At 50.7% G+C, this 26,690-nt stretch overlaps 1 protein-coding gene and 1 long non-coding RNA gene across 4 annotated transcripts in view; one reads left to right on the forward strand and one right to left on the reverse strand.

Annotated features, from left to right (window-relative positions):
• PRKAG2 (protein kinase AMP-activated non-catalytic subunit gamma 2) overlaps positions 1 to 26,690 on the reverse strand; it is a 265,492-nt gene that overhangs the window by 140,985 nt on the left and 97,817 nt on the right. Inside the window, exon 1 of one of the 3 annotated variants that reach the window (XM_038559768.1) lies at positions 7,945 to 8,549. The exons of the other annotated variants lie outside the window; for them this stretch is intronic. Within the exon in view, the coding sequence (XP_038415696.1) occupies positions 7,945 to 8,068 (124 nt within the window). The 5' untranslated portion in view covers positions 8,069 to 8,549. Of the gene's footprint in view, positions 1 to 7,944; positions 8,550 to 26,690 lie in introns of those variants that run through there. 3 annotated transcript variants of the gene reach the window in all.
• On the forward strand, positions 8,648 to 13,712 carry LOC102153032. The gene is made up of 3 exons (XR_005371343.1): positions 8,648 to 8,777; positions 12,020 to 12,338; positions 12,844 to 13,712. It is a non-coding gene; the product is annotated as an uncharacterized LOC102153032 (long non-coding RNA).

Genomic DNA, 26,690 nt, shown 5'->3' on the forward strand with positions numbered 1-26,690 from the left:
TACTCCCTGGGGGCCACGGTTCTCTGGGCACTCGGCACCCTTGAGCCACCTGAACAATGCAGAGCTCCACAGTGGAAACCTCCAGCAGAGCTCCACTGTTTCTTGTTTGGGAGAAAACCTGCTTTTTCTAGGTGGCCCCGGGGACCCACCTCCTGTGAGGCTTCGTGGATCTCAGCGGGAACATCCGGAGCAGGTTGGGGCCCAGCATGCATGCGGGGGCGCTGTGCTGGGTGGGTGCCACCCGGGATGACCTTCCAAGTGCTGAGACACCTGTGTCACTCCCCTGAGCTCTGGGCTGCCATGCTAAGGGCCTCTGACACAGCAGGCCTGGACCCCTCGCAGCTCCCCTCCCACTCCTCCCCTGTCACTAGACACCTAGCTGGTGACCTCAGCCTAGAGCCACCCTCCCCTCCCTGGCCCCAGCCCCCACTGGACCCTTCTGACAAGATCTCAGTTTACCCTTTAACGTTTATCATCCTTCATCCTACGCTTTTGGGACCTATTGTTATGTGTTTGCTCAAAGTCTGTGTGCTTCCCCACTGTGTCGCCTGCAGCCACATCCCACAGGCTATGGCTGGAGCTCAACAGAGTAAACAACGGAGATGGAGCGGGACATGCAGACACCAGAAGAGGCAGTGATGCCCATGCAGGGGGCCAAGGTGGGGCAGAGAACCAAGGTGAGGGCGCAGGCCGAGTGGAGGAGCTGTGCCCAGTGGGAGTCAGGGCGGTGAGGCTCAGGGAGGCCTCAGGATGGAGGCAAGCTGGACTCAGACCATCTATTCCACATCTCCTGAGGAAGGTTCTGGCCAGGCCACACCTTCCCATCACGTTCTTACAGAAATAAGGGCACAGACTCCACACCAGGCGGCCACAAAGCATCCCTGCCATCTGCCCGCCTGCCTGCCAGGCACGTGGTTGGTTCATGGCGGCACCTGCACCCTCACCCCCAGATGCTCACATGGCACTTTCTGCGGCCTACAGAAACCCCACTGAGGACACACAGCCCTTCACCTTGGCCCACAGGCACCAGACATGTGCCCCATACTCGAAAGACCGTGTCCTTGAAAGGAAAGGCAGAAACCCGCCCCCCAGAGGGAAGTAGCCTAAGGGGAAAGCCGGGTATGCAAGGCCCAGGAGCCAGGGTGTCTGGACCCTGGGTGCTGGAGGCTCAGCTCTCAAGGAAGCCAGACTGTCCCCCTGCAGAGTTGAAAACACTTGGAAGTAAAAGGTAAAGAGGAGTCAGAAATATGGGAAAGCGATCAGATACGAACTATATTTTCTGATTTTCTGTGTTCTTGTTCTGAAATCTGAGTCCTCACCCATGGGAGAGAGGCTGCCCCTCCCAGGGCCACCAATTCTTACACAGAGCATGCCTTCCATAGGCAAACAGACCAATCCAGAGCCCCTACTCAGTACCTCTCCTCGGGTTCTTACACTCAGAAGGCATGATTTGCACCCCCTCCCAACCCCCGGCCTAACCACCCCAGGGCCAGGGACCAACAACCAGAGACAGCCTGACACCCCCACAGCCTACTGGAAATATTCAAATTAGCCAATTCTGAAGCCGCTAACCCTGCCTGGCCTTGCCTTTCCTGTGGAAACCCCAATGAAGGCTCCCGTAAACCCTCCGTTTGAGAATACATCTCCCCATCATCTACAGGAGGCCTTTCTCTTTTTCCTTCTTTGCTCCATACTGGCAGACATTAAAAGGTTTCCCAACGTATATACACAGTAAACTGCCAACAGAAAAGCTTCAAGGGACATACGTGTTCATTCCAACTAACCAAAATTTCCCAGAAACTTTTGATGGAAGTGCATCTGTCCTGAAGGGGCTTCCCAAGGCCTTCCTCCCAGGGACTGAGTATAGAGACAGCAGGTGCCAGGCCTGCCATCTGAAGCTCAGGGGGTCCTGTTCTCTGCTGGGTCCAGCCTTGTCTCCCAGCAAAGCTGTGTTTCTGAGGAGGAAGGGGCTGTAGGTGATCTGGTTTATAGATACAAAAGTGATAGAGAGATGCAACGCAGTCTTGGCTGGGTCCTAGTAGTTTCACCACTTGTTTCCTGTTCTTGATGAAATCCTTGGCATTAGCTGATTCGTGTTCCATCTTTTAACCTAACATGGGGCTCGGCCAAGCATTTCAGTGATCTGAGTGACCCAAACTGGCTTCTGAACCTGCCTTGAGCCTTCTACTCCCTCCTTCCCAGCAGTGCTCTTGCTCTGGAGCCCCAAGACCAGGTACCTGTGGACCCACTTTCACAGCCAGGGATTTCTCCAGGCCCACCGTCACTGCATGGCTCTGGGGCCACTATTCACACTGGACTCTTCAGGCCAGGCATAGTTGTGACCTGGGGCCTAGCTGGGAGGGCACACGCGCCCTCCTGGGGGCTTACACTCTGGACCACTACCCCTGTCATGGGATACCTGTGAAGGCCAGCCAGGGAAGGGCCAAGGCCTGGGCCCAGGGACATGTGGGACAAGAAGCCACGTAGGCCCTCAAGGAACATCCAAGGGCTGGTGCTTGAGAGCATTTGGACCTTGTATGTTTTTTCTTCTCAATCATTAAAGACAAACTATTACTTGAAGACAGACTTCATCCCGCTCTTTAAATGTACCAACTTCTTGATTTCATCTAGAAGCAAGAAGCCCACACAATGCTTTCGGCTGCCCAGGCTCCTGGGCCCTAAGACCCACCACAGGCCAGGTCCCTCTGGGAGGTTCTGGATAATGGAGCATCAGGGTTTGTCTGACCCCAGCCAGTTATTCCAGCCCTAAGCCGAGTCACCGAGCCATAGGACGCTTCTCTACCACTGTCCAGACTCACTGTGTTTAAATCCCCCCTTTTCCTGAGTGTTCTTTCTCCCTTACTTCTTTATGTACTCCGCCGGCCCTGCAATCTCATCTCACTGCCTATCAGATACCTGTGGTGCCAGCATCATTTGTGCAGCGTCAGACCAGGGCTCCCCAGAGGACAGCAGCTCCGGGATCCATACTGCTTACACGCTACCTAACCTCTTGGAGCCCATGAGCACCCATTTCCCTTGTCTCTGTTGTCACTCAGCCTGCTGCCAGGATGCTCCCCTCTGTCCTGCTGGGACTGAGAAAGGAAGGGGCATGGAGAGTGACAGTTCCAGCCACCACTGTCTCCCCCAGTCCTCCTCCGAGACCCTGGGGTCACCACACAGATGGGGAGCCAAAGGACAGAGCAGGGGAGCACACAGCCCGAGGGAACGCACACCCCGAGCCTCTGTGCCTCCCGCCAGCCTGAGGGGTGGTGACCACCTGCCCTGCTGAGTGATCCAGGGAAGCCTGCAGAGAGGATGAATCCGGAAGTGCTTAACTGAGATTTTCTCAGGAAGCCCTCAGCCGGGCCATGCCTTCCACCTGTTGTCAACCAGGGGCCCGTGTCCAGGGACCGCCAAGCAGCACATGGTAACGGCTGCCCAGGGGAGTCAGGGAGAGGAATGAAGAGCTCCTCCAGCAGGGGCGCAGGGTGGGATGGAAGGGGGCCAGCGAGCCAGGCCTCTCTCTCCTGATTTCTAGCTGAGATGGGCATTCCTACACTGTGTGCTGCTCCAGAAACACCATGAAATGCCCTCCTGTAATCCTAAAGGCCTCCATCCCTGACTGCTACGGACTCTGAAGGACCCCCCACACACACACCCTGAACACCCCATCTTTGCAGATGAGATGCTGTATCTACAGGAGTCCTCTGAGCGAGCACAAATTTGGCAAAGAGAATAAGAGCCAGGGCTGAGCGGTTCCAGGTGGGCACCAGGCCCACAAAGAGGCAGGGTGGGGGCTGCAGTCCCAGGGTGGCCGTAGGGAAAGCCCAGCCCTCAGGGCCCATCAGGGCTCTCCTTGGCCTCCAGGGGCTCCCTCTCAAGCAGATACGACCTCAAGTCCTCTGCACATCAACACGACAGTGAATAACCTGGCCGCCCGAGCTCACCCTCCCACCTGGTCTCCCACTGAGCACTTGGGTCTGCCTCCTTTTGTCCATACACTGGCCTCTTGCTGCTCCTGGAACACAGCAAGGTGTCCCTCCTCAGCATTCAGGCTTCCACCTGGCTGGAATGACCTGCACACAGGGGTCGGCATGGCCTGCCTCCTCGTGTCTCTCAAGCCTGGGCCGAGGAGACCTCCTGTAGAGGTCCAGTAGACCTTCCTCTACTGCACTCACCACCGCCTGGCATCGCAAATGAAGGCTCACTTGTCTGTTGAACAAGCCACAAAGGACAAGTACCATGTGATTCCACTTGTGTGAGGTTCCTAGAGCACTCAATTCATAGAGACAGGAAGTTGAAAGGCAGGTGCCAGGGGCTGGGAAGGATGGGATGGGAGGGGCTGTTTGATGGGTGCAGAGTTTTAGGTGGGTGTGATGGAAAGTTCTGGAGATGGATGGGGATGGTAATTGCACAACAATGTAAATGTACTTACTGCCACTGAACTGTGCACTCAGACGTGGGTAAGGTGGGAAATCTTACCTTACCACAATTTAAGAAACCATCTCAGGGGTCTGCCTCACTAGGGGTGGTGGGTGTCTTGCTCACTGTTGCACCCCAGACACTGGTGAGACTGTCAGAGCACCCAGCATAGCTGAACCTGAGGATGGGAATGTGACACTGTTCTCCCTACTTCTCTATATGCTTGAAAACGTCCATGACAGAGAGGTAAAGATGTGTGTTTGAACGAAAGACTGAATGAACACTGGTGTCTTTCGAGGTGACCGCAGTTGCACGAAGGCCACGGAGGGATGGGCAGGGAGCAGAGGGGGACAGGCTGCGGGAGGCAGGACAGACCACAGACACCACTTTCCAGCCAGGCCCGCTGCTCGAGGCCAAGGGCCAGGGACACTCCCCCAAGTACCATGCCCGCTGCAGCTCCGTTTGCAGAGAGCTGGGCCTGGCAGTGTGGGGGCATGAGTGCACCTGGGCATGAGGAACTCTGGAACTTTTTCCAGAAGTGGTTGTACATGGATCCTGAAGAAGACTAATGGGAAGGGGAGGCTCTCTGTAAAGCAAAGACGCATCAGATGTTCTGGTCTTCAGGGTCACTGAGGTACCCCTGCAGCACAGGGACAGAGCGCCAGCTTCTGGATGCACTCCTTGGCTTCCTATCTCCAGAGGGGTCCCCAGAAGGGATCCCTTAAGACTCCAAGTACACACATCTTTTAATTACTCCCCTCTAGTTGCAGAGGGTAAAGTTGCTGCAGCCAATTCTAGTCTATCTCGTCTAGCATAATCCTTCCTAGTCTTCCTTTTACAATTTTTATTATTATTGCCACAGGCTCTTTGTCGACATAATCTGGATGTCTGTGGGCCAGAGAGGCTGGAAAGTCAAAATCATCGCTTCCTCATCATACAGAGCATGAAAACCTGAGGTGCCTGACTCACTTTGCAGGGGAGCTGGGAAGGCACTAAACTCTGAGGCCAAAACGGATGAGCTTTTCATGAATCTGAACTTTCAGGGTGTTTTATCACAAGTCTTGAAGGTTCCAAATACCAAGGAGAGTCAAGCACCTGCAAAGCAAAATGCCATCCAGGCAAATACAAATGGACTTTGTGATTGCTGACCAGCCATGGCCTGATTCGGTTGCTCTGGCCAATCAGGAGGCTGTGGAGACAGATGTGTGCGAGTGTGTGCACGGGTGTACGTGCACACACAGGTGCAGCAATGATGTGTCTCAGCCTGAGGAACTGCAGGAAAACCAGCCAGTGAGACAGAGTGTGCCTTGTTCCAGGAGGAACAGCTCTACCCTCAGCTGTAGCTGAGGACATGGTGAATGGCTCCCAGGACAGCAGGCATGGTCCCGGAGGGCGAGGACCCAAGCTGACCACCTGAGTGTTCTTGATTTGAGGGAAACGGAGCTCAAGCACAGGACATTGTCATCACCCTCATGGAAGCTTTCTTGGGGGGCACAAGAGACTTCCTCTAAAACTCTGTGCTTCAGGAATAACCGTCGGAAAGAGTGGATCAGGACGGCTGAAAGGGAATTCAGAAAACAAGAATCCCAAAGCAATATACCTGCTTATCAACCAGGAGCAGTGCCTCCCATAACCAGCAGTTCTGTAGTGAGAATGTGTGATAGGGTCAGAATGACAGATGGGGCGCGCCCTTGGGGACACGTTGCTGTCCCTGAGGAGCCAGGAGATCACAGAACAGGTGACCGGACTTTACAGGAGGGATGGTTAAGCCGAGTCCTGAGGGGTGGCTGAGGGTTAGTGAGGCACGGAGGGCAGGGGATGTCCAGTGGACACTGTGCTGTTTTTTCATTCAGCATCTCCCTGCCTGGCACTGTCAGAGGGGCCGACACCTGCCATCAGGCTTTGCTCTTGGCTCCTTGCACATGGAGACTAACAAAATCAGGACACGCCACAGACCTGGATGCCTGAGCTTCGGCCACCTCCAGCACCTCAGCCTGCTTCCCAAGCCCCTGAGGGAGGTTCTGGAGGGAGCCCTGATTTTCCTGACCCCAGTCAGAGCTGGCATTTGCATGTGAGCACTGACAAAACTTAATCGACATTCAAATATTATTTTTTATCTCCGAAGCATAAGAGATATGATGACAGCCAAATTTTAAGTGCAAGAGGAGAAATCACAGTCTGGCAAATAATAGGCTTTTAATAATGGGTCTGCCCATCCCCATTAGCAAAATGAGACTTTTAGTTAAATATTGGGTTTGGATTTAATTCCAAGGTAAATGAGTGTTTATTACTTTATTATTTAAAAAGAGTCTTCTTTTCAAACCACACCTATGACTCAAGTCCAAGACATCTGCCATTCCTTTCCGGGGCAGGGGCATGCGTCATGCTCCTACCTAACCTCACTATAGCATCCTATCACACACTACTCCTGATCTTTCACAAGGTTGAAAACTCCCTGGTTCCAGGGATGCTGTGTCCTTTGGTCACACTCCCCAGGGTCACCAGCCTCCCACTGGGGCCGCCAGAGGCTTTCTGGAAGTAGCTGGTTAAATTGGATTAGCAAGCGAAGTCAGCAAGTTTTATATCCATCTGTTTGAGATGTTTTGCCAAAGTCATTTCTCTACTACGACGCACGAGGACTGTTTTTTGTTTTTGACACCATGTCACATTCCACTCAAGAGACACAATTTAAGGCACTGCTCAGCCTCCCCCATCTTCACAACCTCTGGGATGTACGTGTGGCCCTGTTGCTCAGGAACATCCCACGGCAGACAGGCAGTAGCCACCAGGAACTTAAAACGAAGAAGCCTGCCATCTAATTTTGAGTAGGCAGGTCTTACTTAGCCAGGCTTCTGGGAGCTAAGACTGCTTTGGCATCTACCTGCCGCACCAGCCAGCCAGCCAGAGGGAAAACCTACCCCAAATCCACAGGTCACTGGAAGTGCTGAATTGCAGACGCTCCCCCACCTGTCCTGGTCACAGTGGTTCCCCTCCCTGTGTGTGGAGAAGCTGAGGCAGGTCCCAGAAGCCAGGGAGACCACAAAGCAAACTTCTCCCCCAGGGGACACAAATCAGGCTGGTGCTTTTCCCTCCCACATTAACCCTTGATCGGTCTGATTACTCAGCCACAGTGCCTAGGGTCTGTCCCCTTGACCCATAACATTAGTCTTCTCTAGCCACACACATTTTACCTTTAACAGCCAAAATAGTCCCAGCCCATTCTTTCTTTTTCCCAAGCTGCCGGTTTTGCCTAAATGAACGACAATCCAATTGCTCCCTAACCCCATCGGGCCAGGTGTGGTAAAACAGAGGGGACAGTCTCAGAATAGCGTCGGGCAGTTCACTGCAAGCATTACCATCAACAAGGAGACCCTTGTCACCCGAGTCCTCTAACTACCGCCTGGCAGTTAGTTCCGCACACAGCTCCTGCTTAGGAGGCTGTGCACACACACACACAAACTGTGGGGCATCCCCCCTCTGGCCCAGGGCCAGCAGAGAACCGGGCAAAGGGCAGGGTCCTACCAAAAAGGCCATGGGGCTCCGACTGGCGCCTCTCAGTGCTCCGGTTTGGATCCTTGTGCTTCTTGTTCCCCCTGAGACTGCCGAAGCGCTTCATGAGTAGCTGTGGCCCCACGAGCAGTGGCATGTGACCATGCCAGGACCCGCAGAGCCCCGCGTCAGCACCAGGTGGCAGGGAGCCAGGGCAGGGGCAGCATCAGCCGGCAGGTGTGGGGCAACGGGGCACCGGCAGCCTCAGCAAACAGGAGCCCTTGAATCCAGGGGCCCTGGCCAGGGGCCCTCACGCCCACACAGGTGGGTCCCTCTCAGGGCCGGCAGCCCGGGGACTTGCAGGGCAAGCCCAGCGCAGTCCTTCCTCCGAGGGAGAGCTCAGCTGCCCCCCTGCACGCCTCCAGAGTAGCCCGCTGGCCTTAAGTAGGCAAGACACCGCTTCGGCACAACCTGCCGCGGGTTTGTTTATGTGGCTAAGGTCAGCAGAGTGCTCAGGCGCTCCAGGGCTTTTTCCTCCTTAAAATCAGAAAAGGAGGCAAGACTAAATAGGCAAGCGGCGCCCCGGCCCGCAGGTCATGTGCAGATCTGCAGATGTCTCTTTAAAAAGACTGTAAAAGGAAACCGCCCTGGACAGACAATTCTTGGCACCAATTGGCCGGAGCACATTCCCATTATGACATGACATCACACAACTATTTTGATTCATGTGTTCCAGGGTTCCACGGGGTCAGGAGGCTCCAGCTGCTTCTTGGTAGAGGAGCCACGGGTCCCCAGGCTGGAAATCACGGAACCTATTATTTCAGCTCGTGCTCCTTCGCGATGAGAGATGCGAGATCACCTGTGAGGTGGGGCTACAGGGACCCCTGGAATTCCCCGGAAGGTTTCTTCAGCAAATGCACACTTTGAGCCCTGGGCTTGTTAAGAATTGTAGAATGACAGAGCTTGCATTTATTTATTTATTTAGTAGACACCACACTCCCAGGGAGCCCCACATGGAGCTGGAACTCACCACCCTGAGCCCAAGACCTGAGCTGAGATCAGGAGTCAGATATTTAACCTGATTGAGCCACTCAGGACCCCTAGAATGACAGCGCTTTTAGACAGAGATTTTAGAAAGGATCTAATCCAGCCTTCTTCCATTACAGATGGGGAAGTTGAGGCTCAGGAAGGGGCTGGGACTTAACCAAGGTTCTGTAGCTAACGGCAGAACCAGGGCTAGAATTCTAATCTTCACTTCTAAGCCAAACCCTGATCTAATAAAACACAACAAAAAACCCATACGTGTTTTGCAACTAATAAACCAAACTTTAAAAATACAATACAGAAAAATAATTTTTATTTTTATTATTTTTAAGATTTAATTATTTATTCATGAGAGACACAGGCAGAGGGAGAAGCAGGCTCCCTGCAGGGAGCCCGATGTGGGACTCAATCCCAGGACCCCGGGATCACAACCTGAGCCAATTTTTAAATTAAAAAAAAATTTTTTTTCTGATATCTTCACTAGATTAAAGGGAAGTTACAGGATGTGCTATTGACTAGCTTTCTGATCTCAAAAAGTTACTTCTCATTTCTGGGCCTCAATTTCTACTTCTGTGTATCAAGATAAGATTTGATCACATTAGGATTTCATCTAGTCCAGAAGTCTGAACTTCTAATGTCTGTTCGGTGTGCCTTTTCTTTCCTGCTGGGACTGATGGACAGAAACAGTGATCAAATATTTGTAGCAAGCATGCATGAATGAACAAACAAAATAGTTTTGCCTTCAAGGAATTTGCAAATAACAAGGATAAACTGTAAAGCAATAGTAACTGCATAAAAAAGGCAGAATGTGATCAATCCCAAGTGGCCAGTATAGACCATGAGTGCCATCAACACACATGGATGGAGGGGCAATTGTGTGCCCCCCACTCTTGGAAGGGAGAGCTTGAGTTGGCCTTGAGGGTTGGAGGGTCCTGAGGAAAGGAAAGAGGCCAGGTCAGCACAGCCCCTAGAACAAGCTGCAAGACCCACCTCTAGTTGGGTCCCCCAGTGTACAAGTGGATCATCTCTTGTTAAAAATGGTAGCCCAGCCCAGGTGGCTTGGCAGTTTAATGCCTGCCTTCGGCCCAGGACGTGATCCTAGAGACCTGGGATCGAGTCCCACATTGGGCTCCCTGCATGGAGCCTGCTTCTCCCCCTCTGCCTGTGTCTCTTCTCTGCCTCTCTCTCTCTCTGTCTCTCAAGAATAAATAAATAAAATCTTAAAAAAAAATAGTAGCCCATACTTACTGAGATTAAACTCTGAAAAAAACAGCATAGGTAGACTTTTCCCACCACTGAGATTTTTCTTTCTTTTCTTCTCTTTTCTTCTTTTCTTTCTTTTTCTTTTTTTTAAAATGTATTATCAATTCAGCTCCTAACAGAAGGTGAAATGTTCTCCTGATTTAAAAATAAAACAGGGGATCCCTGGGTGGTGCAGTGGTTTAGCGCCTGCCTTTGGCCCGGGGCGGGATCCTGGAGACCCGGGATCGAGTCCCACGTCAGGCTCCCAGTGCATGGAGTCTGCTTCTCCCTCTGCCTGTGTCTCTGCCTCTCTCTCTCTCTGTGACTATCATAAATAAATTTAAAAAATTAAAAAAAAAATTTTTTTTAAATAAAAAAAATAATAATAATAAAAATAAAAATAAAACAAGGGCAGCCCGGGTGGCTCAGCGGTTTAGCACCGCCTTCAGCCCAGGGCCTGATCCTGGAGACCCGGCATCGAGTCCCACATCAGGCTCCTTGCATGGAGCCTGCTTCTCCCTCTGCCCGTGTCTCTGCCTCTCTCTGTCTCTTGTGAATAGATAAATAAAATCTTTAAAAAAATAAGTAAAAATAAAAACAGGGACGCCTAGGTGGCTCGGTGGTTGAGTGTTTGCCTTTGGCTCAGGGTGGGATCCCAGGGCCCTCCCTAGAGGGATCCTGCTTCTCCCTCTGCCTATGTCTGCCTCTCTTTGTGTCTCTCATGAATAAATAAAATGTTTAAAAAAATAAAACAAAATAAACCAGGAGCACCTGACGACTCAGTTGGTAGAACATGTGACTCTTGATCTCAGGGTCATGAGTTTGAGCCCCACATTGGGCATAGAGACTTCTTAAAAAGAAAAAATAAATAAATAAAAATCCACCTAAAAAAATAAAAGCAAAGCAGAACTTCTTTAGGAAAAGGCTACTGAACACGTGTTCCAGTAACAAAGAGTCATACTTGATTAGAAGGAAGATGAAAAGTTTTTGTCTAAGCCAATATAATATTCTTGTACTATATGATAAAGAATGGAGTGAGAGAGAACATTTCAAAGCTTAGTGACTAAATAGGAGTGTAAATTCGTATGGAAAATAAACAATGACTTTGGCGCGCCTGATGGTTCTGTGCTTTGTTTCCTGGTCACTCACTCATCAAATAGTTATTAAACCTCCACCAAATGTACAGGACAGTTACTGATGGAGGAGATTAGTGCTACAAATAATTCAAAGACTTTCTTGTCCTCTAAGAACTATATTTTAATTACTAAAATAATAATCCTGTTTGTTGAGTGCCTACCATAAGCCAGTTGGAGTGCTGGTCACCTCACAGTTATCTAACTGCAATCTTCCCAACACCCTGTGAGGCAGGCATTAATACCATTTTATTTAAAGATGAACAACAGGGGTGCCTGGGTGGCTCAATGGGTTAAGCATCTGCCTTCAGCTCAGGTCATGATCTCAGGGTCCTGGGATCAAGCCCCACATCAGTCTCCCTCCTCAGCGGGGAGCCTGCTTCTCGCTCTTCCTCTGCCTCCTCCCCTGCTCATGCTCTCTCTCTCTCACTCTCAAATAAATAAAATATTTAAAAAAAAAAAAAAAAAGTGAGCCAGAGAGGTAGCTTGACCAGGATCACACAGCTAACAGTTGGGAGAACACAGACTTGAATCCTTGTTATATGATTCCAAGGAAAATTCACCACCAGCATAGCAAGAGACTGGGCATTGCCCTAGGCTGAATGTTACGGGACGCAGAAGACCCCTGGGGACTGACTGGGGTGCTTTGGAAAGCTGCTCTATTCTCACTGGCACTTTTTGATCTTCAGGCTGGTGGGCTTAGAGGAGAAAGAAAGATGGACCATGTTTGAAAGTCCAGCCTGAGATACGGACCAGCCCTGCAGGTGGAGAGTCTATGACACCTGACTTGACAGAGAAGCTTGCTGTGCTCTGGAAAGACAAGGCCAACCTGCTCACCAACCCCATAGATGCATGCAGGTTGCGGGGCAGAGGAGCAGGAAGCCTGCTGTTTCCTCAGTGCTGCGTGGCCAGGACTCACTGCTGTGCTCAGCTCAGGGCCCTACACTGTCTGAATTCACTCAACAGGAGCATCTGGTGCTTTGTAGAGGAGCATAAAGCGGAGAGAAGGTAAGTGTATCACCCAGATCATCCAAGGCCACTATTTTGTTACTGAGATGGTAACGGAATATTCTGGAAAGAAATAGTGGACTTGGTCTAATTCAGCAAAAAGTTTTTGGCTCATACAGTTCCCTGTCCTGCAGGACAGATCCTGGAAAGCTTGAGATGGAAGGTTAAGGGCAGCTTTCAGCTTGACAGACACAATCCCCAAAGAGACCCCCCACCTACACCAACATGGACTTTTGACCTCACTCGAAATGTTCTTCCCAGGGTCGGTTTTACCCAAGAGCAGAGGAAAAGGCTGCTGGCGACACCTGAGTTCAGAAACATACAGGCAGTGGTGTTCTGGAAAATGCTAAGCGGGCAGATCTTTGGGAGGCGGGGAGGACAGGTTTGTGGTCGGCCACACTCCGTGGTGTAGACGCTCAACAATGACCTATTTCAAGGCACCAGCGGGGCTCAGACAGTCTTGCAAGATTCCTGATAATTTAACAATCAGCTCGCTCACCCCTAGGGTCCTCCTGTTTGACTCACACGTGCCTACAACATCTTCAACTGGAGAGGATGCTTCTTATGCCACAGAGAGATGAATGCTGATGTGCTGGCAGAGGGGACCTGGTCACACTGAGGTTCAGTCACCAAGGACCCTGCCTCCAACACATTGACTGAGGGGCCAGGAGAGATGATCATTCACTCCCTTCTTCACCGTTTCCACCAGCTGATGGTCTCGAACAAACGGGAGCGACACCGCTTTACATAGCTCTGATTCAGCCAGCAGGAATATGTTCTGATGGAATGCTTTCCATACTTGGAACTTTTTTTTTTTAAGGGAAGGGCTGGAAGAAAAGGAACTAGTGGCTACCAAGATGGAACAACCTTTTTTTTTTTTTTTTTTTTAAAAATTATGTATTAGAGAATGAGAAAGAACATGAGAGCACAAGCGGAGAGTAAGATAGAGGGCCAGAGGCAGAGGGAGAAGTAGGCTTGATCCCAGGACCCTGAGATCATGACCTGAGCTTAAGGCAGACAACTTAACCAACTGAACCACCTAGGGGTCCCTGGAACTTCTTTTAAAATGTATTTTTAAAGGTTCTGGGTCTTTCTAGATCATACTTTACAAGTCACTCGTTGGGGCTGGAATAGGACCAGGTGACTGGGGCAAGAGATGGCTTCTGTCCTAGCACTTGCCCCAGGCTGAGGGAACACGGCCTCCCTGATCAGCACTCGGAGGTTCTACAAGGTTGGGGGGGGTGGAATTATGGGTAATTCAAGTTGCATTGTTTGTTTTTTGTTGTTGGAACTGTAGTTTTTCAACTATGAACCTACACCTGACAACCAGAAAAATAAAACAGCCCTGAAGAGTAGTACTTCCTGCAGACATGGCATACTGTGTGCTGGCTTCATTATTTTGTGTGTTTGTGTTTTCTTTTCTTGCGACTCCCTGGTAGTGGGAGCCTCACCTGCTAGGAGAACCAGAATCAGCACTAGGTGGGTGAGTTCTTAGAGGTGGCTCATGAGTCAGGAGGCAGGCCAGGGAAGACAAGCAGGCTGTTGTCTGGGCTCCTCAGTCAGCATGGGGGCAGCATAGCCTGACCCGGGGTGATCTTGACAGAAGGCCCTGGAACCAAGGGAAGCGGTTGTGATGGATCCCCTGCCCTTGGCCAACCAAAGGTCTGCACTCCCCCGAAGGCAGCATCCTTAGGGTGAGCAAGGTAGAGGGCAGGGCCACAGGGTGACAATGGGGGACAGGTGCCCTTACCTTCATGTGTGCATTTTACCAGAGGGGACTCTGTGCATAGGTGAATGGTGGTGCAAACCATTCAGCAGCAAGAGTGTGGAGGGGACTGTCTAACGAGTGGCACTGCTGGAGATAGGAGAGATGGAGAAGGGACATCAAAGGGAGGGCAGACAGGCCAGCAGGACGGGCCAGGGGCCAGAAAACTCCCTGTGCAGCCTGCTGCCCCTCCACACTACGAGCATTAGCAAGTGCATGAACTTCTGATGTGTGACACCTCCTGGCGACCCTGGTGATCACCAAGATGCAGGTGATCTAGGAGGCCTTGTTCCCATAGCCTGGGCGTGACTGCAAAGATATAAGACCTCCATGGCCCCAATAACTTGGTCCCGTTTCCAGGCTTCTGGTTGTGGCCCCAACCAGGACGTGTCCCCTCTCTGCAGTAGACAGCATGGGTGATGCCAAGCTCCCCTTGTCATCCCATCCCTGTACACACAACTGTGCGCAGCAGCAGAGGGCCCTGACTGGTGAGGGGGTCCCCATGGGGTCACGCAGGTCATTGGGACAATCCCATCCATCTCCTTCAGGAGCTCAGGTTGGGCAGTCCAGGGAATATTCACAGGAGCAATCCACTCTGATGCCCACTCTTCCTGGGGATTTCTAGTTATATTAAAAAAAATTTTTAAGGCCCAAAACTTTATCATTGAAGTGACTTGGGTACTGTGTTATGTGCAGCTGTGAACTGACCAAAATAGTCACAAGCAGCCAGGATGAGAGAGAACCACCTAGGCTCTGCAGACCATGCTCACTAAAGGCTCTTGGTGCCCTCAGGATGGGTTCTCATGGCCCAGACGCACCCCTCAAACATGCCCTCACACCCGGGGTCAAGGACACCTTCCACTTGAACAGAGTATAAAGACTTTTCCCAAAGTGCCACGTGGGGAGGTAGGAGGCCAACCCTTGCTGTTCAATTGAAGAAATAAGAGAGGCTCAGAGAAGTAAAATGATTTGCCCAGGATCCCACGGAAGGCCAGGGTTAGGGCTGGCATCAGACACAGGGTCCAGTTCCCCCGTCCTGGGCCTGTGGGATCTGGGGTCGCCTCTTCTCTGTGGGAATGCGCGAAGAGTAAATAAAGACACTTCAACTGAAAATTCACTCAGAGACCTTTGAGGACCATGTGATAGTACCTGAAAAGCACCCAGATCCCTGAAAGTCTATGAGCCAAACAGAATCCCATTATGTAAGAGGGCAGTGGGCCCCTCGGAGCGGGGGCAGCCACACGCGTTAGCACATAGTTGCTCATGCTCTCCTGCTGGTTGCAAAATACTGTGTCATATTTCATGGAAAGTTCTAAAGGTCACCATGGCACTTGACTGTGAGTGAGACTGCCGTGTCACCTCATGGGGCTTCCGTGTCCCTTCCCTGAGCTGTTTATGCAGCTGAGGCTCTGAAGAGTGACACACCCCCACCCTGCCTCAGGCACCTGTGCCCACACTTGCGAGTCACTCCAGCACGCGCACAGCTCACTCACAGCTGCCCCACGAGCTGGAGTTTTGAGACTCCAGTTTGAGTGACAAGAGGGTGATTTTTTTGGCAAAGACAAACCAAACCACCTCGGCGTAAATAGTTCAACACACACCAATGACATCTAAGCCCCATGACAATAGGGGTATCATCTTTAAAAATACAGAAGTGCTCAGGAAAAGTGAGAAACGATGGCAATAACTATTTTTAGCATGCTCAAGTGTAGCACCTAGAAGTATGAATCCCTAGATGGTCTTAAAATCTTCCAGGGGGTTGGGCAGCCCGGGTGGCTCAGTGGTTTAGCGCTGCCTTCAGCCCAGGGCGTGATCCTGGAGACCCGGGATCGGGTCCCACATCAGGCTCCCTGCATGGAGCCTGCTTCTCCCTCTGCCTGTGTCTCTGCCTCTCTCTCTGTGTCTCTCATGAATAAATAAATAAAATCTTTAAAAAATAAAATAAATAAAATAAAATCTCCCAGGGGCATCATGTATCCTATGGGGCCCCCCAGTGTGTGTGTGTGGGGGGTCATCATGGCCCTTGTAGTCCCTGGGGGTCTCTCTGCCAGGCCAAGAGCTCTGCGGGTGGCAGAGACCAGAGCTGTTCCCAACTCCAGCATTCAGAGGGTCCAGGGTGAACCTTGGGCTCTGGAGCTGTAGAGCGGTGCCTTTCACAAACTAGATTCCAAAGATTCTAGAGGCCGAGCATCTGGATCTTCCATTTAGTTCTCTCCCTGAGTTATGTCCTGGAAGGGCCTGAGTGATAAAGGAATGTGCAGAATCCTTGGCAGGGGTCAAGACCTCATCAACTCCCCCAGAGTGTGGCCACCTAAGTCTTCACCTCCCAGGCAGCCAAGCACGGTTTCTGTTTCCAGAATCCGGGGCTCCTCGTGGAGGCCGTAGCTGCTTTTCTCCTTCCAACATCTAGAAGCCACTGGTTTAAAATGAGACCTGAGCTGAAGTTTGCCTTTAATCTGTTTCTTCTGAACAGCGACATATACCATGAAACAGGACGATAAACAGGAAGGTTTTAAATTCTCAGGTCCAACATAGCACCTGAAAGCCACATTGGCTTCACTTATCAGGATGCGATTTTGAGCCATTTAGTTTATTCTTCCATTTTCCTCTCATAAAAGAGATCATAGCACCACCTGAGCCCATTCCCTGGAAGTTCTGAGGGGATCAAATGAGATAAAATTGTAAACGTATCTTGAAAGCCACAGAGCATTGTACAGACAGAGAGCATTGTCTCAACCTTCAAGCAGCCCGGAAAGAGCCTTGCTGGCTCAGACTCCGAGGGCCTCAAAGACATCCATGGGGAAAACCACAGCAAAGCCTCAGTTACTGAAAGGCACCTCCTTGGGCCAGACCCAGGGCTGGCTGCCTGGACTCAGCGTCGGGGTAGGGAGCTGCTAGGAGCAGCCCGTGTGCTGGTCCTGCTCCCAATCTCCACCCAGGACTCACGAGTAATTGGACAAAACCCCACTCATCAGCCCAAACACTCAAAGCCCAAGCATTTTATTTCTTCAGTGAGGAACCAAGGGACTTTGCTACTAATGATTTACTCTTTTTAACCACACGCACAAAGAATATTGGTTCTTAGCACCATGTTGCAATGGGGGCTGCTATTCAGGCAAGAACACGGCTGCAGAGCATGCAGCTGGCACAAGTAAGGAGACAGGGAGGATCAGAGGGCAGAAGCCTTCACAGTACATAACGGGGTCCCTGCATCTCAGTGCTGGCTGCCTGGGTTTGCCGGGGCACATCACGGGGCAACCCGGTCAGGGCCCTAAATCATCTGTAAAGAGTGATGTTATGTTTCATATCTTTTGAATGAGGAAATGGCAAAGTGTATAGTGCATCTAACACTTAAAAAGATGCCTGTTGGGTGCTTAATGGTTTAAGTTTCAAATATCCAGCACGTAGGCTGGATAACGTCCCTAGGCTGGTTCACTTCTTGATATTGCCAAGATATCAAAATAGTATTCAGACTGCCTGCTGACACAGATTGACCTTACCCCAAACTGGTCGGATGTGACCGTCGTCACCGTCTCACCTCGACTTCCTTTCCATTACTCTAAAGGAGGTGATACTGCCCCTAAGGAAGTGAAAATGGCTCTTGGAAAGGTGCACGTACTCTTTTCACATATAAAGTGCAGGTAGACACATAGTATATACGTAGTATATGCTACATCTCTTCTACTAAAATTGCAAGGGGGAGATTAGTAACCAATGTTTAAGAAGGGTACTTGGGGTGGAGGGTGATAAAAAGAAAAGGCTGATTAATTTTAAAAAGGAAGGCAGACAGGGACTTTGCTGAGTATTCGTCATCCATCGTAATTAGACAACATACAAGCTGTGACAGTGATAAGCCACAAAATAGTTGAATGTGTACATAATTTTGAAAGATTCCTTTCAGGTTTGGGTACAGCAGGCAGGGGACTAACTGCCTTTCAGTATCCATCACTGAACTGTTTGGTCTTTTTTTCAATCATGTGACTGAGCTGCTTTACTGAAACGAAAATGTAAAGAGAATAAAACATGAACAAAAAAAATTTCATAATTGGGGATCAGTATCTACAGCAAGGAAAATCAGCAAGGTGCATTCTCAGTACATTGCTTCCACAAAAAGCTAAAAAAAAAAAAAAAAGAAAAGAAAAATGTTGGGCAACCCTTCTGTAAGCAGCAGCATGAAGAAAGAGCACCTCCTGGCATGCATGCCATCTGGCTGTTATCTCTTATCTCTGGCCCAGAGGTGGAAGATTAGCCAGGAACATTACCCCCATCTTTCCCCAATAAGGAGAATGTGCAAAGGGGAGGTGGGTGGTGGGGGGGTTGGGGTAACTGAGTGACAGGCACTGAGGAGGGCACTTGATGGGATGAGAACTGGGTGTTATACTATATGTTGGCAAATCGAACTTTGATAGAAACAAATGAAAAAAAATGTTTGAGAATGTAGCTTCCTCCCCTTCAGGCGATGACGTGGGGCTGGTGGAGGAAGGGTTCCTGCTGGATCAGAGGGTGAGGAGGACGGTGGGGGTTCTCCTCCTGAAACCTAGGAGCCACAAGAGCCAGGGCAGCGTGCCCCTCACATGTCCCCACCCAGGGGAAAGGCTGGAAAGAAACTGGACCCACTGCAGTCAAGGGACTCCTTGACGTTTGGAGGGTAAGACTCAGAAACAATGCTCCAGAGAATCGGTTGTCTTCCTCTTCCCTCCCTGGAGGCTTTAGGGGAGCAATCAGACCCCGAGCCAGCCTGTCACGATGTGGTGACAATGAGGCAGGCCTCTCCTCCATCAGCCTGTCCCGGAGTCTCCATACTCAATGGGCTGTGGTCACCGGCAACCCCACCCCTTCGTTTCAACAAGTCGAAGCGCCCAGACGGGCCAAGTACTAAGGAGCAATACATTCAAGTATTTTTGGTCATCAACATCTTGCTGTCATTGAAAATGTAAGTTTTTTTTTTAAACATTTTATTTATTGGGGGTAGCCCCAGTGGCGCAGCGGTTTGGTGCCGCCTGCAGCCTGGGATGTGATCCTGGAGACCCGGGATCGAGTCCCATATCGGGCTCCCTGCATGGAGCCTGCTTCTCCCTCTGCCTGTGTCTCTGCCTCTCTCTATGTCTATGAATAAATAAATAAAATCTTAAAAAAAATAAAACATTTTATTTATTTATTGGAGACACAGAGAGAGGCAGAGACACAGGCAGAGACAGTAGCAAGCTTGATATAGGACTTGATCTCAGGACTCTGGGATCGTGACCTGAACCAAAGGCGGACACTCAACTACTGAGCCACCCAAGTGTCTCGAAAGTACAAGTTTTTGTACAGCAAAGGACACGATAGAGAGGAAGAAAAAACAGCCCACAGAAAAGGAGAAGAAATCCACAAAGCACACATTTGCTAAGTGTCTGGCAACTGAATGTAGAAGGAACATCTATAATTCAGCAACAAAAAGACAATCCAATGGAAAAATGAATAGACATTTGCCCAGAGAAGACATACAAGGGGCCCTAAGTGCATGGGAAAACGCCCGATGTCCCAAGGAAAGGCCGGGTCAAAACCACACTCAGATAGCACCTTGCATCCACCAGGAGGGCAACAGCAACAAGTGGGAAGTTGCAGGTGGTGGGGAGGTGGAGTGACAGGAAGCCTCAGGTGTTGTTGGGGGGGATGCACGATGCCACAGCTGCTATGGAAGACAGCGTGGACATTCCCCATCAAGTTCAACACAGAGTTGCCACAGGACCCAGAAAGTCCACGCCTAGCTATCCACCCCAAAGAGCTGAAAACAAGTGTTCAGAGATGTGAATATCGAGGTTCACAGCAGCATTATTCACAGTAGCCAAAAGGTGGACACAACCCAAACGTCCATCAACAGATGGACGGATAAACAACATGTGGCCTGTCTGTACAATGGGCTAGTATTCTTGCATAAAAAAGAACGGAACCCTGGCACCTGCTACGACTACAACGTGGATACATCTTCAAAACGGCACGCTGAGTAAAAGCAGCCAGACATGAAAGGTTATATTTTGTATGATTCTATTATATGAAGTGTCCAGAAGAGGTAAATCAAAAGAGGCAGGAAATAGATCTGTGTTGCCAGGAATGAGGAGGAAGGGGAACTGGGAGTAGTGGGTGTAAGGTTTCCATTTGGGGCGATGAAAAAGTTCTGAAAGTAGATGGTGGTGAAGGATGCACAGCCATGTGAACATACTTAATGCCTCTGAACTATACACTTTAAAATGGTTAAGATGGGGCGCCTGGATGGCTCAGTCGGTTGAGCATCTGACTCTTGGTTTGGGCTCAGGTCACAATCTCAGAGTCATGAGATCGAGCCCCACATCAGGCTCTGCACTCAGTGGGGAATCTGCTTAGGATTCTCTGTCTCCCTCTGCCCATCCCCTACAAAATAAAATTAAATAAACTAGTTAAGATGGTAAATGATAGGTTGTATTTTACCACACACAAAAAAAGAGTTAAATTAGGGACGCCTGGGTGGCTCAGCAGTTGAGTAGTCTGCCTTTACCTCTGGGCGTGATTCTGGATTCCTGGGATCAAGTCCCACATCAGGCTCCTTGCATGAAGCCTGCTTCTCCTCCCTCTGCCTGTGTCTCTGCCTCTCTTCCAGTGTCTCTCATGAATGAATAAATAAAATCTTTAAAGAAAGAGCTAAATTAGACCATGCAGATGATAGAGGAAAATATACATGAATTCCCCTACCATCCGGATTTAGGGAAAGGCTTTCTATTGACGCTTAAGTGTTTTTACCTACAGTCCAAGAGCCATTTCCATGTTTCTTGAGAGTCATCTATTCATGTCTGTTGCCATATTGGCTCAAAGATATCATCTCTATGTTTTTTTAAGGCCACATAGCAGTCTACCCTGTGGACATACGTTCTTTGTTGTATCCAGCTACTCTCCTAGATGCAAGCCTATTTCAGTGTGTCTGCTGAGAGGACCTAGAAGCAGTGTTGCCCCAGCAGCTGTGAGTACATTTAGCACCTAGATCCTATTTCTAAATTATATTGGCCACTAAAAGTAGCAAGGGCTCTTTGGAGATTCCAGGTCAGGGCAGGGAAAGGACAAGATGAGGCCGGAAGACTTTGTTTTACCAGAAAGTAAGGCAGTGCTCCTAACATGACAGTCACAGGAAACAGGGACCAGCCCAAGGGGCTCCTGCCAGCAAGAACAAGATAATGATCATGACAAACCAAACCACTGAATAAAAGGACATACCTACATACATACATATGTAGGAAAGGAAATTTCCTTCCTTAGTAGAATCCCAATTAATCAATATATATATAGCAATAACTCAGGCAAAACTAATCAATTGATGCTAAAACTCACAAATGAAAGTTTGATGAGAAAGATTTTTATGTAATTCCAAAGCAGCTCCCCATGAAATATTTATTGCTTATGAAGGGAAAAACAGCAATTTTGTTAGGACCTCACCATGGTAGCTACTTCCCTTAACCAGGGGATGGGTCTGCATCACTAGTAGTGGGTCAGAGCGACATCATGTGCTTCCCCTTGTGACACGAGGACAGGACATCAGGCCTGTGGCACTGCTGCCCAACCAGCAAACCCAAATCTAACTGTAAGGATGCATCAGACAAACCCTGAATGAAGCAGAGTCTGCCCAGTAACTGGCCTGTGGTCTTGGAAAATGTTGGGATCATGAGAGACAAGACTGAGGTAGCTCCAGATTGACAGTCTTGGGAGAAAGGAGAATCACATGCAGTGCCCGACTGGGGGCTTCCTCTTTCAAAACATGATGCTATGGAGATAACTCGTGAACAGTGAATGAAGCCTGTAGTTCAGTGAATACGATCAGATTAATGTCAATTTCCTGATTTTTAAAAAAAACGATTTTATTTATTATTTATTTATTTATTTATTTATGAGAGACACAGAGAGAGAAGCAGAGACACAGGCAGAGGAGAAGCAGGTTTCCTTCAGGGAGCCCGATGCGGGACTCGATCCCAGGACCCTGGGATCATGCCCTGAGCCAAAGGCAGATGCTCAACCGCTGAGCCAGCCAGGTGCCCCTATTTCTTGATTTTGATAATTAAACTCTACTTTGGAGTATGTGCCTGTTTTTATAAAATATACACTGAAGCATTTAGGGGTACAGGGACATTATGCCCTGCAACTCATTTTTGACAGTTCAGATTTTAGATAAACACACATAAATATTTATGTATTGGGGATGGGGGAGATATAAGCCATTGTGTGAAAATGTTCACAGTGGGGAATCAGGCTGGAGGGTATATGAGAATTCTCCGTACTATTTTTGCAATTTTTTCTGTGTGTGTGAAATTGCCAAATAAAATGTTATTTTTAAAAAGGAATTAAGAAATAAAGCAGCAGGGCAAGAATGCAAGGTTCATTAGCATCTCCTTTCACTTTGCCCCACAATCACCCAGGCAGGCTTTTAAAGCGCTGGAGAGCTCTACCAGTTCTCTGGGGGAACGGAGATTCTACTGGAAAATTTCCCTTGGCTTCTCCCAAACAGCAACACGGCCCCTTAGAATAACAACCCAGCGGCTGGGCGGCTGGCGCCCAGGATACCTTTCAGGGACACCTGCGTGGTAGCCAGCAGAGGGCGCTCTCCCAGGGGACCCACGCTGGGTGCCAGGCCACATAGCTCTGCGATGTGTTGGCTGAACTTTTCAGGAAACTTGGATGCCACACATACTTTTCCTTTCTTTGCGGGTAGGCGAGATGAGTCACGTTTTTCTGAAGTCGGCTCAGGCCCCAGGATTCAGTCTCACCAGCTGCCCTGATCCAGAAGGCTCCAGCAGCAGCGGGTGAGCCCAGGGCCCTGGCCCGGCTTTGGCTGAGCCAGGGCAGCTCAGGGGAGGTCAGAGGACGGGGCACAGCACTCTGGAGCATGGGCAACTCAGGGAAAGTCTTACTTACCAGGGGGGGGGACCCCAGCTCTGGCTCAGAGCCCCCCGGCCCCACTGCCTTCTCCCATCTCACGGCCCCTAATCAGGGCCTACTGATTCTTCAGGCCTGGCTGGTCCATTCATTTGTTCATTGCTCCCCCCCCCCCCTTCATTCACTCAAACGGCCTCTCTGATAGCAGGGACCCAGGACAGAGAGCTGAAGCGCAGGCCGACCCCTGCGCCTGCCTGGAAGAAGAGGTGCTGCAGGAGGTAGTAGAAATGGAGCCTGGCGTGTAGGAAGTGTATTTCAGGATCAACGCCCACGACAAGGAAAGGAAGGAGGCAAGGTTGGGCCACAGACCTAAGTGAGGGGCAATGCAGACCCGGCAAGGCCCCTGCAGAGAGTTCCAGAGCAGAGATGATACCCTAGAGTTGTCCTGAGTGGGGCGAGGGGGCCAGTCCTTCACACTCATGTGCAGGCCATCTCAGGAGGGGGCATGACCCTGTGTCAGGGGGTTCCCTGTCGTGGGCACAGCCAGCAGCTTGGGGTCTGAATCCCTCATTCCTGAAGGGAATGGTGTGCATCCCTGGATGGGGAATGTCAGGGGCCAGGCAGGCAGGCAGCCAAGGGCCAGGGTGTGTGGGATGTGGTGAGACTTCAGATTTCCACTTGAGTGTGGTGGGGGAGGAATGAGGGTAGGGGAGTTGAAAAGGATGATAAGATTTATGATTTAAAACAGGGGAACACAATCCCGCTGGCCATCTGCTTTTATAAATAAAGATTTATCGGAATGCAGTTCACATTATGTCTACGGCTGCGTATCTTCAAGAGACACCAGGCGGCCCACAAAGCCTAAAATATTTCCCATCAGGCCTTGTCCAGGAAACATGTGCTGGCCCTGATTTGAAAAGACTCTCTCCTTCCACAGCCTCCCTGGCAGCCAGATGGCCCCTCACAGGGTCCGAGGCCCCTCAAGACCCTGCCCAGTACTCACCCCCCATTTGCACCACTCCATTTAATGGCTGAGTTTACATTCTATCACCCACATATGCCAAGAGGCTGCTCCAGGGCTGTCAGGACCCTGGCGGGAGTGGGTTCCCAGAGCAGTGGAGTGACAGTCCTTGGTATCTCCACCTGTGTCAGGAACAGCCTTTCCAGCCTCCACCCAACCACAACCCTGCCTAACCCTGTGGAGGGGCCCCAGCCGTGTCCTGCTCAGCCTCTGGGCACGTCCTTGTGTCCATCACGGGAAGGAAGAGGGCCACATCAATGATGAGTTCAAAAGACGAGCTAATGTGTACGAGGAGAAAATGAGTGAAAGAAAATAAAGTCAGGGCCCAGAGGCCAGAAGCAGGGATTCCATCCACTCTGGCAGCTGGAATTGGGAGCATGTGGTTAAAGTGAGCAACATCTGGCTGGGGTTAGGGTGCAAAGAAGCCCGTGTCTGCCCATCCTAGGGCTGGGAAGGGAGAGTTTTAGGGTCCCTTAAGGCGCATCATGGGGCAAGTTTCCCTGCTCGCCATGTGCCTTCAGCATCTTGGAAAGGTTGCAGATTGCTGGCTGAGCCCCCACCCCACCCCAGGCCTCTCACTGCTGCAGCATGGGCACCTGCCACACAGGTCCTGGGACCTGCTCTGAGAGCGAGGTTCAAAACCAGGCCTGCAAATGATGCCCTGAGACCATTGGCAAACACGAGAATCTGCTTACGTGGAGGCGGGGGCTGGACCACATACTCAGGACACCCTAGAGCTAACTCCTTTCAACGGAGGTGCCACAGCTTCTGTGGCTTCTTGTTACTGCACCTGGACGTATCAGCCAGTTGCACCCAGGTGCAGAGCACAGCACCCAGGCACTCACCTGCACTGCTGGCGGGTCCCCCGCTCCATCTGCTGGGCACACAAGGCGCTGCCCCTGCAGCTGTGTGGCCCAGGCTCCCCTGTGAGCTGGCTTCCAGCTGGGGTGAGAGAGAGAGGCCTTGGGAAGCATCTCTGGCCGTGGCTGCATCCCCTCTGGTTCCCAATGTGACAGCCAGGCAGACTGACCTCAGCTCCGGGGCCCAGTTCCACCAGCCATGTCTGCACGCCCTTGCCTCATGCTGCCCTCCTCCCTCCGCCTCCTCTACCCAGGAAGGCACAGGCTTTTTTTACTGATCTCTGGTTTGCCTCCCTGACTCTAGCCTGGCTTCTCAACAACACCCTTGCGTTTATAACCATAGAGCCCCGAGGTCCTGGCTGTTGGGAATGCACAGGTAGTTTGCTGGCACCGGTAGGACCCCGACTGGCACTTCACATGAACAGATTCCTTAAGAGGACAGGAGAAGAAAGCAGCCTCCAGTTCCAGACCCAAGGGCTGAGGGACACGTGCCACTCCGTGGGCCCCTCGCGTAGGCGCGACAGGCTGGTGGCACTCATGGGCTGATGGGCTGCCTGGGGCTGGCCGGGCGAGCTGAGGCAGGGAGGTTCCCGGCACCAGGGAGCCCTTGGCGTGTGAATCAGAGACTCAAGGTTCTAAATTAAAGTTCATTCCTCTGTACCCAGCACAGAACCTCTGTCATTGCACGGGAAAACAAACTTTTATTTGAAAAATAAACTCGAGTTGCTGGGAGAGAAAGGAGGAGCTCTCCATAATCCAAGACAGACATGGTGTGAAAGGACCAGAAGTTTTCCAAGTTAAACAAACTTCTCTGGAAAGCCTGTGCAAATTTCAAAAGGCTGTCCTGGCATCCATTGATACAGACCCATGGACAAGGAGCTGGCCTGACAGCCCTCAGATGCAACCAACCTGCTCCAGGACGACAGTCATCCGTGGCGGGGTTTTGGGGTTTCAGTTGAAGTATGAACAGAGAATTGATTGATTTTGGGTGTTCAAAGTACCCACGACCTTGGGCACAGTGGTGAGCCGATCTTAGAACCTGGAACTTGGAACGTCCAGCATTGCACATCCCTGGCAAATCCCCAGAGCTTCCTTCCACCCAAATGATTGTGCTCTAGAAGCTCCCAGCCAGCCTTGCTTCGCAGGCATTCAACACCCATCCTGCGGGTCATGACCATCTATGGTGGTATCTTCCAAAGTGCAGCCCCGGCCCCGCCCCACCACCAAACCAGCTGTGTGGGCCAGAGAAGGCATGCTTCTAGAACAGGCAAGCATCGAAGTGAAACTAGAATGCAGGGGCCAGGGTCAATACTGTTCTGGGGCAATATCGTTCCTTGAGAAATGGTTTTCAGTCTCATGTACGCACATGCTGGATGACAGCCTGAGATGTCTCCCTTCCTGGGGGTCGCAGCCCAAGACGTTCTGAACCCACTGTGAAGCTTCTGGTCTCATCTTCATGCCCCAGGCTGAAAGTTCCCTCGATGCAGATTCCCTGGGTGCCAAGGTCTGTCCTCCACCTTCTCCTCTTTGCCCGTCCTACAGATCCAATGGTCACGACCTCGAGTAGCCGTCAATATAATCACAGTAGGTGGCTGTCCAGGTCAATGATTTTCAATAACGCTTCCGCCAGTAGTAGTCACTCGGTGTGAACTGCTGCCCATACAGGACAAGGTGCCATTTCTTGCTCAGTAGGGGGTGGGGGGACCGCTGGCAAAATGCCACCCTATCTTAGCCGCCAAGAGCCACCACTGCCCAATCGTGGGGTTCTGGGAAGACAACAGCTTCCTAAAAAGCATGGTTTTGGTGCTAGAAATTCCCTCTCAGTTATACGC

This window comes from Canis lupus, chromosome 16, assembly GCF_011100685.1.
Source record: "Canis lupus familiaris isolate Mischka breed German Shepherd chromosome 16, alternate assembly UU_Cfam_GSD_1.0, whole genome shotgun sequence".
Classification (NCBI taxonomy): domain Eukaryota; kingdom Metazoa; phylum Chordata; class Mammalia; order Carnivora; family Canidae; genus Canis; species Canis lupus.